The sequence below is a fragment of the Podarcis cretensis genome (assembly GCF_951804945.1).
Source record: "Podarcis cretensis genome assembly, chromosome: 12".
NCBI classification, from domain to species: domain Eukaryota; kingdom Metazoa; phylum Chordata; class Lepidosauria; order Squamata; family Lacertidae; genus Podarcis; species Podarcis cretensis.
Window position 1 is genome coordinate 829,105 of NC_137181.1, and position 13,081 is coordinate 842,185.

Genomic DNA, 13,081 nt, shown 5'->3' on the forward strand with positions numbered 1-13,081 from the left:
CAATGAGGAGGGTTACCAACAAGATCGGCAAAGAGAGACTGATAAGGACTTAAAGGCCTCAGATGTGAGGAACCCAGGCTAAAAACTGTTGTTATGGATGGGGGGACATTTGGAAGGGACAGAAACCGGGGCTGGGGGGGGGGGGAAAGAGAACTTGTTTTTAAATCTTTATGACTTTTGTGTTTGACTATTATGACCTATTTTTAAGATTAAAGGGAAATTCGTGGAAGGAACTCGAGACGACCTTAGAAAAGGTTTTAATGTTTTATAAGAAAATTGGATAAGTAAAATCTGGCCAAGTAAATGGTCTTTTTTATAAAAAAAACAAACAAACATATATATATAGATATAGTAATAATATGTAATGGATGAGAGATTTGAATTTGCTGAGTTAATGTAATTGAACTAGGATGTATGAAGGGGGGGTGGGGGGAGGTCAAGAACTGGGGTTAGGAAAGTAAGGTTATGAAATTTTATACGTGTTGTCTTTGTCTTTGTGTGTGTATGTTTGTTTTTATAAAATGTGAAAATTTAATAAAAATATTATATAAAAAAAAAAAGACCAAAGTGAACCTTGCATCACACGTTTCTGTACTTGGTAATGATAAGGCACCTGCCTTGTTACAGTTGTTCTGTAGGGATTTTGAGACGAATTCAACTGAGAATATCAGCACTCAGCTGAGCAATTTGTGACAGTGCTAAAAATTGGGCAATGGGAAATTTATGTGGTGCCCCCTTGATACCCTAAGCAGGTGCTTATTTTGCTTAATGGTAATCCAGCCTGAGGAGATCCTGGGTCTGAGGGCAGCTGAGGAAAGGATAGCAGCCTTCTACTCCCCAGCCAGGTTGGAGAGTGCAAGGGGCTTGCCTTCATTTAGAAAGCCCTGAGCAACTTAGTGCCATGGTGCCTCAGGGACCACCCAATACCTTATAACACCACTGAGATCACCTGCAGGAGCGTCGTTGGGAAGACCCGCTTGCTAACAATGAGAAACCCAGCCTTCAGTGACACGGCCCAGTCCTATGGAACTGTCTACCACTGGAAATTCTGGGCCAACTATTAAACACCTGATGAAAACCTTTTCTATTCCCCCAGTTAAGAATACAACCAGAAGGGTTAGCTGGTGTATGTTTTTGATGTTTTAAATGTCTTTTATTGTAGAGTTTCATCGCTGCAAACCACTTTTGATACTTTTTTTAAACGACAAAGCAGTATATATTTTTAATAAATAAAATGAGTGAGGGTGGGCAACTGTGCCGTGGGCTGCAGGGGGTGGACAGACTTTTGCCTTGCCCAGTGAGGACCCCCCAAGGCGGGGAGAGCTTGCCGGCATCCCCAGGAAGGGAGACCCTCTGGAAAGAGGCCTTCACTGCCCACTTTGCTCCAGGCACCTATGGACCAACCAGGGAGAGATCTTGGTAAGGTGGGTGGTGAGGGCTGTGGGGCAACCCAGCTGTGAGTCTGCCTGGGGGCCAGAGCCAAACCCAAGATGGGATTGTGCCCCTTTCGGCTTTCCGCTTCAGGGAACATGTGATACAACTCTTCCAGAAAAGGAAGTACAAAATGCGTGTTGGGTGGGAGAGTTTCTGGCAGTGGCGTTGATATTTTGGGAGGGGTCTCCCCCCATAAAGTGGCACAACATACTTCTCTGTAGCCTTGGTGGGCCCAGCATCCATTTTGTGTGCCTCATCACCTGAAGCAGCCAGGAACAAGCCCAGGCAGGGGAGACAGGCTTGGAGGGCAGTGTGGGAGAGTGGTTACAGCTCCACAAGAGCTGAGGCAGGTAAGGGATGCTCAGAGCCACAAAGAAGAACATTCAGTGCAGTTGGGCATTTCAGTACCACCTGGTCTCCCGCCTAGTCACTTTTGAGAAGGCACTTGAAACATGAACGAGGATGGCACGGCCAAGCCAACCCAACAGCCAGCCGAGACGTCAACTCTTGCTTTTACCTTATTTTCCAGATGAGCCGAGGCACACAGAGCTTTCCTGCCACCCCCCCCCCCCCGCTCCTATCGCCTCCGCGAGAAGAAAGCAGAACTATTGAAACACTTTTCCCTCTTTATTACTGGCTGATAAGTTCTCCAACAGGTCTGGTAATTACATCGATAAATAATAATTGCTAAAAACAAACGGAGGCCCAAGGAGTGAAGTCTGGAAATGAAAGCAGAGAGTCAGCCCTGCGGTGTCAGCCCGGACCCCCACCTCCCGCTTGGTGCAGAGGGCTGGAGAAATGCCCTCTGCAGGCAGGAGGAGGAGGAGGAGGAAGAAGAAGAGGAGGAGGAGAAGGGGTTGTCCAGCTGGGGGGAGCAGAGGGAAGGAGAGTGGAGAGGTGGTGGTTGTGCAAGAGGAAGAAGCAGCAGCAGCAGCAGCGGCAGGAGCTCAGGAACTGAAGAGAAGATTTGTTGCCGCCTGTTCCTTCCCCCTGGCAAGGCGGAGGAGAAGCAGGCGACCAGGTGGGCTTGCGGCTGGCACCAGTCTCTGGGGGGAAGCGGCTCAGCTGACCCACCGGGCCGGCAGAGGGCCCTCAGGCGCTGTGAGTCTTCTTTGTCATCTGCGGAGGCGGCTCCTCGCCCACCAGCTTGGACTTGAGGTGCTCCTTGTAGGAGAGGATGTCGCCCGGCCACTTGGCAATCGTCCGCTTCTCACAGACCCAGATCTCTTGGGCCACCTGGAAGGAAGAGCAGGCGGCCTCTTGCGTCAGGGAAAGTGTCGGACATCATCCGAGTCCAAAGCAACAATGTGTGTTTTGCCAGAGGGGCACGTGGAGGGGCTGAGGGTCACAGAGCTTTCCTGAAAAATTCGCTAGCGTGAACTCTGCGAGATCACTCCCTTTGCCTGCCTTGGCAAAGGAACAGGGCACCCTGCCTTCCTGCCTGGGCACCTTTGCCAAGCACACACCCTGCAGCTCAGACACCATTTGGAACTTGCATTTTGTACTTTTATAACTTAGATAGCAATTATAAAACCGCCTTCATTTTGCTACTGTATTTGCTACTTCAAGACCTAAGTTAGGTAAGTAAATACTCCTTTTACTTCTTCACCAAATGATGGGTGTGTGGTTGTTATTTGGGGAATAGTAATAATACTTGTTATTATTTTTATTATTAATACTGCACCCATCTGGCTGGGTTTCCCCAGCCACTCTGGGCAGCTCCCAACAGAGTATTAAAAACACAATACAGTCATACCTCGGGATAAATACACTTCAGGATAAGTATTTTTGTGCGGCGACCCGGAAGTAACGGAGCGTGCTATTTCTGGGTTTCACCGCATGCGCATGCGCAGCCGGTCAAAATGACGTAGTGCGCATGCGCGGAAGCAGCAAAACACGACTGGCACAGATGCGCAGTCGCGTCTTATGTTCTGTTAAGGATGCGAACGGGGCTCCGGAATGGATCCCGTTTGCATCCTGAGGTACCACTGTAAAACATCAGACATTAAAAACTTCCCCAAACCGGGCTACCTTCAGATGTCTTCTAAAAGTCAGATAGTTGTTTATTTACTTGACATCTGATGGGAGGGCATTCCACAGGGTGGGCACCACCACCGAGAAGGCCCTCTGCCACAACTCCAGATGTTGCTGAACTACCTGCCCCCATCAGTCAAGGCTGATTGATAGGAGAGTCCAGCAACATCTGGAGGGGGTAATGGGCCCCATGAACTCCTTCACTATGGAACCTTCCCCACCCAGCACCAGAACTCGTGGGTTGCTTCATCCTCCTTGCCCCCAGCGTGGCAAGAGGCAGCCTTTGGCACAGGTGAAGCAGAGGTCCCCAGTGCTGGGTCTGGGGCTGCCCCCTCCACTGACCTGCTGGATGAGCCGGAAGTCGTGGCTGACCAGCATCATGCCTCCCTCGAAGTCGTTGATGGCGTCTGCCAGAGCGTCGATGGTCTCGATGTCCAGGTGGTTGGTGGGCTCATCCAGGAACAGCATGTGGGGGTTCTGCCAGGCCAGCCAAGCAAAGCAGACGCGGCACTTCTGCCCATCCGACAGGTTCCGGATGGGGCTCACCTGCCGGGCACAACCGTGTCAGAAGAGAAAGAGCCAAAGGGGCCCGTCCAGCCCAGGAGCCTGTTCTCATAGGGGCCACTCAGGGGTTCGAAGGGGAAACCCGCAAGCGAGCTCTGAGCTCAAGAGCAACGCTCCAGCCCATTCCTGCGCTGGTCTAAGCAGAAGGAGGGTCCCCAGCTCATGGGGGGGGGGGAGACCCACTTTGCACACAGAAACCCCCTAAATGCCAGCCCCTAAAGGCACTTTCGCTTGAAAGGCTCAGAACTGGACTCTGGCAGGTTTCAGGTTTTCAACATTAGGAAGAACATCTTGACAGCAATAGCTGTTTCCTTGGAGGCTTTTGAGCACAGGCGGGTGGCCATCTGTCAGGGACGCTTGAGCCGAGATTCCTGCCTTTGGACCCTGTAGTTCTATGATCTGATCCTGCCTGCCTCAGATTCTCCAGGGCTGCCCCCTGGTCTCCCGTGTCCTGCCAGGGGCTGCCCCTCAGACTCTGCTCCCCCCCAGGCCAGACCCACCTGCTGCTTCCCCGTCAGCCCATAGCGCCCGATGATCTTCCTCATCTCCTCCTTCTCCTTGATCTCTGGGTAGCACTTCATCATGTACTCCAGCGGGGAGAGGTCCAGATCCAGCTGCTCTTGCAAATGCTGAGGAGGTCGGGGGGGGGGGGGGAGAGGAGAGGGAGGATGTGAGGGGAGGAGGCCACACTGCCGCTCCCCATTTTGCCCCCCACAACATCCCTCTGAGGTAGGCTAGACCAAGAGGCAGGGACTGGCCCCCAAGGTCACACCCAGCAGAAAGTTTTCACGGCCAGGCAGAGATTCAAACTCAGGCCCTAGTCCAACGCTGTAGCCACTAGGCCTCACTGGCTCTCTGCACCCACAGGGAACTAGCAGCGCCCCCTACCCTTCCAGGCAATGTCCTGGGAAGGAGCCAGAAACCCCCCAAATAAACAGCACCTGGTGGTATCTGCCGATCTTGACGTGAGAGTGTTTGCGGATCATGCCGTCACTGGGCAGCAGCTGAGGGGAAAGGACAAGCCGGTCAGAGACCCCAGCCCAGGGAAAAAGGCCATTTCTAACCTCCCCCCCCCCAGAAAAAGCAAGCCAGGGGCGCCAGATCCTCACCTCCCCTGTGAGGAGCTTGAGCAGCGTGCTTTTCCCAGCCCCGTTGGGCCCCACAAGGGCCACGCGAGTGTCCAGGTCGATGCCAAACTCCAGATTGTTGTAGATCCAGGGCTGAAGGGGGCAGATAGAGAGTGAGGCGGAGAAATAAGTTTCCTAACTTTATTTCTAACATTTTAAGTTATACGACTTGTCTGCTCAGTTCAATCATCTTGCATATTTTAAATATGCTGCGGCTTGCTATTATTTTGCCCCTCTGAACGATTATAGTGTAGTAATGATTAAGTGTGGATTTCAGTTTAATTATTGTTTGCTGATATTCTGAGTGTTAATCTTATTGTGCACTATTATACTGTAATGTATTACTGAATAATACTTTACTTGGTATCAGCTGCTTATTTCAAAGTCAGATTTTTGTGTGTGTGTGTGTGTGTTTTGCCCTGGATTGGATTGTTAGAAGATACTTGATAACATAAGTCTTACGATATTCCGCTCTACCTTAACAGATGTGTGGAATTGTTCTCCTCTGGTTTCCAGCAACTGGAATTCAGAAGCAATTACTGCCTCTGACTGCGGAGACTGAGCCGAGCCATCCTGGCTAGAAGCCACCAATTCTCCTGCGTGACTTTGCCTAATCCCCCTTTTGAAGCCACCTAGTTTGGCTCCTGCAGGAAGGAGTTCCACAGTTTAACCCTCTGCCGCAGGAAAGACTTCCTTACATTTCCCTTCAATATTCCCACATTCAGCTTCATTGGACATCCCCTATCCCCTCTTTCCTCCATGCCAGGAATAATTTTATAAGCCTCTATCCTGCAGCCTCTTCCCTCATTCGTACATTTTGCTGCTTCTTCAGCTTGTGAGCCGCCTTGTGTGTCGCGGTACAGAAAGGTGGTGTACAAATTAAGAGTGAAATGAAATTCTGATACTGACAGCCCCTCCACTCACCCCATCCTGGTTGTATCTGAAGCTGACGTTCTGCACCATGATGACAGGCGGTGGGATTTTCCCGCATGAGGGGAAGTAGAAGGAGAGTGTCTGGGGAAGCAGAGGGAAACAAGGGGGGGGGGGTCCGGGTCAGCAACGCTTGGTTTCTCCGCCCTGCAGCACCCCAGGCCAGGAGCTGCTGCCACCGTCTCCCCTCCCAGGCCGTCTAGCGCCTGGGAAGGAAGGAGACCCGCCCAGGGGGGGTCCTGGGTAGCTGGTCAGAGAACCACAGAAGTGGAGAGTTGGAAGGGACCCAAGGGTCATCCAGACCAACCCGCTGCATTGATTACAGGAACCGAAGTCCTGGTCTCCTAGCCACCCCCCCCATCCCTGTACAACAGCCCCAAGACAGCCTCTGAGTTGTCCCTGCCCCCCGGCTCAGCCCCCTCAGCCCCCACTTGTGGGGGGGACAGGCTGACCATCTTCCCACCTCACCTTGTCGTTGATCACCCGTTCAGTCAGCCCTGAGGCCATCATCTTCTGCAGGGTCTTCTCTTTGCTTTGCGCCTGGCGGGCCAGCTTGGCGCTGCCGTGACCAAAGCGGGCGATGTAGTTCTGCAACGATTCAGAAGTCAGCGGTGGGCACAGAGGCCGACTGCGCCAGCACCCTCCCGCCAGAGAGCAGGGAAAGGAGGGGAATAAATTTGGACAGAAGACTCAAAAGAGGTCTCCTCTGAAGCCAGGCCACCAAGAATTCTAGAGTCAGAAGGGACCCACCTGCCAAAATGCCCATCGTGGTGGGGTTGGCCAGATCCTGTCCCCACCCCAGGCTCAGGCTCCATATAGCTCAGCACCAACCAGCAACAGCACCCCATTTTTTGGGGGGGGGGAAGGGGAGCACAAGAGCAATTAACATTCCATGGCTTTTAAAATATGTTTGTTTCATACTGTATATTATACCCTCATTTTGTATTTTTCTGTTGTGACTCGCCCTGGGATGTTCAGCTGAAGAGCAGCATACGAATTCATTAAATAATAACAAGTAAATAAACTCTCCCCTCTCCTGTGATGCCCAGCAACTGCCTCCCACTGTGGAGGGCAGTGCAGAGCCACCATGGATGATGGCCTTCAAGAGTCCCTTTGGGATGGCTACCTTCATGTGGGCGATCTGATCCTGCTCCCAGTGGAAGCGCTTCATTTGGTTCTCCTCCAGCTCCAGGCGGGTCTTCACATACTGGTCGTAGTTACCCTGGAGGAAGAGAGAGGGATATCCCCGTTGGCCTGGGGCTCTGGCCCGGGGAGGGGGCTCATCCTGCAGCCCTCCAGGCCCAGCCGCCACAGCCAGGGGGAAGGCACCCAAAAGAGGACCCAGCACCCTTGATTTTGGAAGCAGGGCCAGGCTCTTTCCAGAGGCGGCAGCAACCCACACCGCCCAGCGCCTGATTCCTGCTCACCGTGTAATACTTGAGCTTGCGGTTGTGCATGTGGATGATGTTGGTGCAGACGCCGTTCAGGAAGTCCTGAGAATGGGAGATGAGCACCAGAATGCGCTTGAACCTGCAGAAGCAGAGCCAGAAGTGTGAGAAAAGATGTGCGCAGCCTGGGAGTCATGTTGGACTCACAGCTGTCCATGGAGGTGCAGGTTAATTCTGTGTTCAGGGCAGCCGTCTACCAGCTCCACCTGGCATGCAGGATGAGACCCTCCCTGCCCACAGACTTTCTCGCAAGAGTGGTGCATACTCTGGTTATCTCCCACTTGGACTACTGCAATGCGCTCTACGTGGGGCTACCTTTGAAGGTGACCCAAAAACTACAACTAATCCAGAATGCGGCAGCTAGACTGGTGACTGGCAGTGGCCACCGAGACCATATAACACTGGTCTTCAAAGACCTACACTGGCTCCCAGTACATTTCCGAGCACAATTCAAAGTGTTGGTGCTGACCTGTAAAGACCTAAGCGGCCTTGGTCCAGTAGACCTGAAGGAGCGTCTCCACCCCCATCGTTAAGCCTGGACACTGAGGTCCAGCTCCGAGGGCCTTCTGGTGGTTCACTCACTGTGAGAAGCCAAGTTACAGGGATCCAGGCAGAGGGCCTGCCCTGTGGAACGCCCTCCCACCAGATGTCAACGAGAACAAATACCAGACCTTTAGAAGACATCTGAAGGCAGCCCTGTATCAGGAGGCTTTTAATGCTTGTTTTTATTATGTTTTTAGATATGCTGTAAGCTGCCCAGAGTGGCTGGGGGAACACAGCCAAATGGGTGGGGTATAGATAATAAAACTACCACTACTATTATTATTATTACTACTAATAATATTCCCCCTCTCATAACTCTTCAACCAACGGACATTCCATGGAGCTGAACCTTGGACTATCCAGGACACGTAACAGAAAGCTGGGCTTTGTTAAACTGTGGAACTCCCTCCTGCAGGCGGCCACCAACCTGGATGGCTTTAAAAGAAGATTAGACAAATTCATGGAGCAGGAGAAGGCTATGGAGGTCTGCTAGCCAGGGTGGCTCTGCCCTGCCTGCACACCTGGAAGCAGCGATGCTTCTAACAGGAGGAGGAGAGAGTTGCTCTGGGGCTCAAGTCCTACTTGGGGGCCCTATGGTGGGTCACTGGCCTCATCCAGTAGCCAGGCTCTTCTTATGGAACCTCCAGGTCCAGAGGCAGTCTATCTCGATCACTCGTTTCCTTCGGGCATTTGGAAGAGGATGCTGGACTAGGTGGGCCCCCTTTGGCCTGACCCAGAAGGGTCCTCGGAAAGGGGAGTTGGAAGGGAAGGCCAAGCTCAGTGGGGCAGGGGGTGGGGTGTTAGGGCCCTCCCCACCCGCACTCACGTCTTCAGCTCCTCCTCCAGCCACACGCAGGCGTCCAGGTCCAGGTGGTTGGTGGGTTCGTCCAGCAGCAGCATGAAGGGCCGGATGAAGAGCGCCCTGCCAGGGGGAGAGAGAAGGGGAGGCTGGTGTGAGGGAGCCTGCCCAGCCGCAGAGGAGCCTGTCCCGTCCGCCCAGCACCCACCTGGCAAGGGCCACCCGCATCCGCCAGCCGCCGCTGAAGTCCTTCAGCTTCTTCCTCTGCATGAGGGGGGTGAAGCCCAGGCCGTGCAGGATCCGCGACGCCCGCATCTCCGCTTTGTCGGCGTCCAGCTCCTCCAGGCGCTCGTACAGCTCCATCAGCTTCTCACACTCAGCTGGGGGGGGGGGAGAGAGAGAAAGCAGGTGAGCCCACCTGGCCCTGGGCCCCTGCGGAAGTGAGAGCTGTCTGTGCCCCCCCCCGATTTGCTCCACTGGGAGGCCTGAGGTTTTAGGGCGCTGGACCAATTTGAGAGCCGTTACCGTCCTCGTGCGCCAGCCGCTCTGCTTCCCGCTCCAGCATGGCTCTTTCCGTGTCCACCTCCATCACGCACTGCAGGGGCGTCTTCTCGCTGGGGGGCATCTCGCGGGTCAAGTGGTAGATGTCGATGTGCTCGGGGATGGGCACCTCCCGCTTCCCGATGGCCGACAGCAGCATGGACTTCCCTGGGCAAGGGAGGCAAGCAGAGGTCCCCAGTGAACCCCAGGGAGACATTTCCGAGGGCGAGAGCCGCTCGATGGTGCGACCGACTCCCTCAGAAGTGGAAGGGGGGGATCTGTTTCCCTGGAGTTTTTCAATCAGGAGTCAGGGTGTCAGGGGTGAACATGAAATTTATTACAGTCAGAGACCAGCTTGAGAAACACAAATGGAACTACAACCCCAATAACAAAACAAGCACTTAAAGCAATATACAACAATGGATTTTAAGTTTAAAAGTGTGACAGGCATATAAACACATAAAAACTTTAAAATAGACTACTGTAGAGAAATGACCCATGGGTGCTTTTGCTGCGATACCTGCCTTATAGGGGGTTGGGCGACCCTCGGGGTCCCTTCCAGGATTCCAAGTCCCCTGTGGTCACTTCTAACAATGCAGCCGTCTCCCAAGGGAGCCACAAGGAAGGTCACTCCTAGATGCCTGGTGAACTGGCCCTCTGGCCTCAGAGATTCCTTTAAAACCCGCTTTTGTGGTGCTACAGTGTTCAGAAGAGGGTCCTGAAGGGGAAAGAGCTGCCACATAGCGCCACCCCCAGCCGGGGAACCCCCAAAAAGAAAGGCAGTCCCAGGACACATGACGCCATGGCATGAATACTCAGGAAGCTCCCCAAATTTATTTAAATGCCATGCGGACAACTATGGAGAAGACTCAACACCTATATGTATAATGGTCTTGGAACACAACGATGCAGGTATAGCATTTTTTAAAAGTAACTTTTTAAAAGTTGGGGGAAGGAGGTTTTTGGTATTGGCCCACATAAATGCCTGACTGCCTTCACATATACAAAGTATCACACACAAAAGCAGTACCAAAGAACCACAGAACTGTAGAGTTGGAAAGGAAAACCAAGGCTCATCTAGACTGACCCCCCCCCCGGCAATACAGGAATCAGATGAGAATCAGAAATAGAAATGGTGAGTGGGTGATCAGGGCTGATGTTGTCTCTCTGGCCCCGACGGTCAGGTGTGCTGCTTGGAAAGCAAAAAAAAAGGGGTGGCAGGAGGGAGGGGGCCCTGGGCAGCAAGACCCCCAAATGACTGAGTCAACGAAACCCAGGATTTCCTGTGCTGACAGAAAAGATAGGGCAGCTCCCAGCAAAAACACAGAACTTCTACGTGGGCACCAAACTTCCATCTTTGCAAACTGCCTGACCAGATCAGTCTGTGGCGGCACGCGAGGGAGATGGCAGGATCACACAGAAATCCTCTTGCTTGGTTGGAGGTGGGGCTCACGGGAGCTGCTGCCCAACAGACTCCACACCGCAGGCGACGAAAACAGTCCCCAGGAGACGGATCCAGGGCCATTGAGCTGCTCCTCGGACGCTGGCCAAGGAGGCCAATCTTCTGCCAAGAAGAGGCCAGGCAGTGCCCAACAACTGTGCTCTCACTGCACCCCAACAGCCTCTGAGGGAGAGGTGCCAGTTTCCCCTTGGGCAGGCTGTCAGCGCCTTGGTTGTTCCAAGGCACCTCCTTGGCAGAAGGGCAAGCAGAGCAGTGGGGCCCCCCAAGAGCCTCCCCTGGCATCAGTGCCACCTTGGCAAGGGCTGGAAGGCTAAGTCTGGCCCCTGCTCCAGAAAGGAGAGGCACCCGCCCACCTGGGCCTCAGGACCTGGGGGGGGGGGATTTGTGCTCTGGCCCCCTCACAGAATTGTAGAGCTGGAAGGGACCCCCAAGGGCCATCTAGTCCAACCCCCAGCACTGAAGCTATCACGGCTGACCCTCTCGCTTCCATTTGGGCCTGAGCATTCGCCTACCCCAACCCCATGTTAGCCATGCCCCCTTCCTGCCGCCCCGCCCTTGTCCTCACCGGTGCCATTCAGGCCAATGAGGCCGTAGCGCCGCCCCGAGTTGAGCTCCAGCTTGGTGTCACTCAGCAGCTCCTGTCCGTGGAAGGTGAGGGAGAGGTTGATGATGTGGACGTCGGTGCTGTTGGGGTGCGAGGCGAGGACCCCCGTCACGGCGCGGGCGGCCGCCTTCTTCAGCTCAAACTCCTCAATGGCCTTGGAGATGGTGTCCACATCTGGAGAGGGAATCACAGCCCCCGTGAGAACCAAGGGCTCCTCTGGGGGGGGGGGAGGGGAGAGAACTGGGCCAAGCCCCTTCCTTTCACAGGAGAGAGATAAGGAAAGCTGCCTTCTGGAATGACACACAGCGGTCCTCCACCTGTGGGTCCCCAGATTTTGTTGGACTACAACTCCCATCATCCCTGGGCTCTGGCCTTGCTAGCTAGGGGTGATGGGAGTTGTAGTCCAACAACATCTGAGACCAACAGGTGGAGAAAGGCTGGCTTACAGGGTGTGTGACTTCTGCACAAAGGGGGGTCACCCCACCCAGAAAGAGGGCTCCGAGAGGTAAAAGCCCGAAGAGAGCAACAACCCCCGTGGCTCCTCACTGAGGACTGGAGCCTTGCTTGGGAGAAGGCGCCGAATCATCCCGATGGGCGCCCCCTGCCCCACATGCGAGAGAAGGGGGGAGCCAGGGGGAGGAAGGAGCGGCTCTTCCGGGCAGCCTCCCCTGGCTCGGCCCAGAAAAAAGACTCGCGAGGGGGGGGGGAGGCGGAAGAGGGCGGCAGTCCTCACTGAGGACTGGAGCTTTGCTTGAGAGAAGGTTATGAATCATCCCGATGGGGGGGGGCCTGCCCCCCTTAAGGGCAGCCTCGTGCCCCACACGCCCGGGGGAAAGGCGAAAGAGGGCGGCTCCTCACTGAGGACTGGCGCCTTGCTTGAGAGGAGGCGCTGAATCATCCCGATGGGGGAGCCCTGCCCCACATGCGAGATAAGGGGGGAGGAAGGAGCGGCTCTTCCGGGCAGAGAAAGGGGGACTCGCGAGGGGGGGGGCAAGGCGGGAGAGAGCAGCAACCCTCCGCGGCTCCTCACTGAGGACTGGCCCCTTGCTTGAGCGGAGGCGCTGAACCCCCCCCTCCCCACGTGGCGGAGCTGGGGCTGACCTGGCTCGGCGTCGGCCCCGTTGGCCTGGCGCCCCCCCCGGGCGGCCTCGGGCTCCCCGCCGGCCTCGTCGCCGTTCTCCTCGGGGCCTCTCCGGGGCCTCTGGCGGGCCTTGGCCGCCTCCTTCTTCTTGGCCGCCTTCTTCTTGGCCAGGTCCGACGGCATCGCGCGCAGGAGGAGGAGGAGACCCGGCCTCGCCGCTCCCGCCCTCGGCCCGCCGGCTGCTCCTTCCTGGCCTCCGCCGGCCTCTCTCTCCGCCGCCGCCGCCGCCGCCGCGCTTTCCCTCCTGTCGCAACAGAGCAGCTGCCGCCGCCGCCGCCGCCGCGTGCAGCCCAGGCCCCGCCCCGCCCGCTCCGCCAATGGCCGCCCGAGACGTCAGCGCCCGCCGGGCCCCGGGGCAGGCCGGGAAGGCGAGTCTGGGCCGCCGACTACGGCGCCCGGCCTGCCCCGCGCGGGCCCCGGGGCACCTTGGGAAATGGAGTCCGCCCTCTTCCCCG

General features: G+C 55.3%; 1 protein-coding gene across 1 annotated transcript; it reads right to left on the minus strand.

Annotated features, from left to right (window-relative positions):
* Positions 1-2,042: 2,042 nt before the first annotated feature.
* On the minus strand, positions 2,043-12,837 carry LOC307199131 (ATP-binding cassette sub-family F member 2). Its single transcript, XM_079946800.1, has 14 exons — positions 12,587-12,837; positions 11,447-11,659; positions 9,405-9,587; positions 9,088-9,259; positions 8,907-9,002; positions 7,517-7,619; positions 7,216-7,311; positions 6,558-6,677; positions 6,084-6,173; positions 5,142-5,252; positions 4,974-5,036; positions 4,533-4,661; positions 3,811-4,014; positions 2,043-2,670 (listed from the first exon to the last, which is right to left on the minus strand). Exons 1-14 carry the CDS (start codon positions 12,747-12,749, stop codon positions 2,527-2,529), a joined length of 1,887 nt encoding a protein of 628 aa, XP_079802926.1. The 5' UTR covers positions 12,750-12,837; the 3' UTR covers positions 2,043-2,526.
* Between the last annotated feature and the right edge of the window lie 244 nt (positions 12,838-13,081).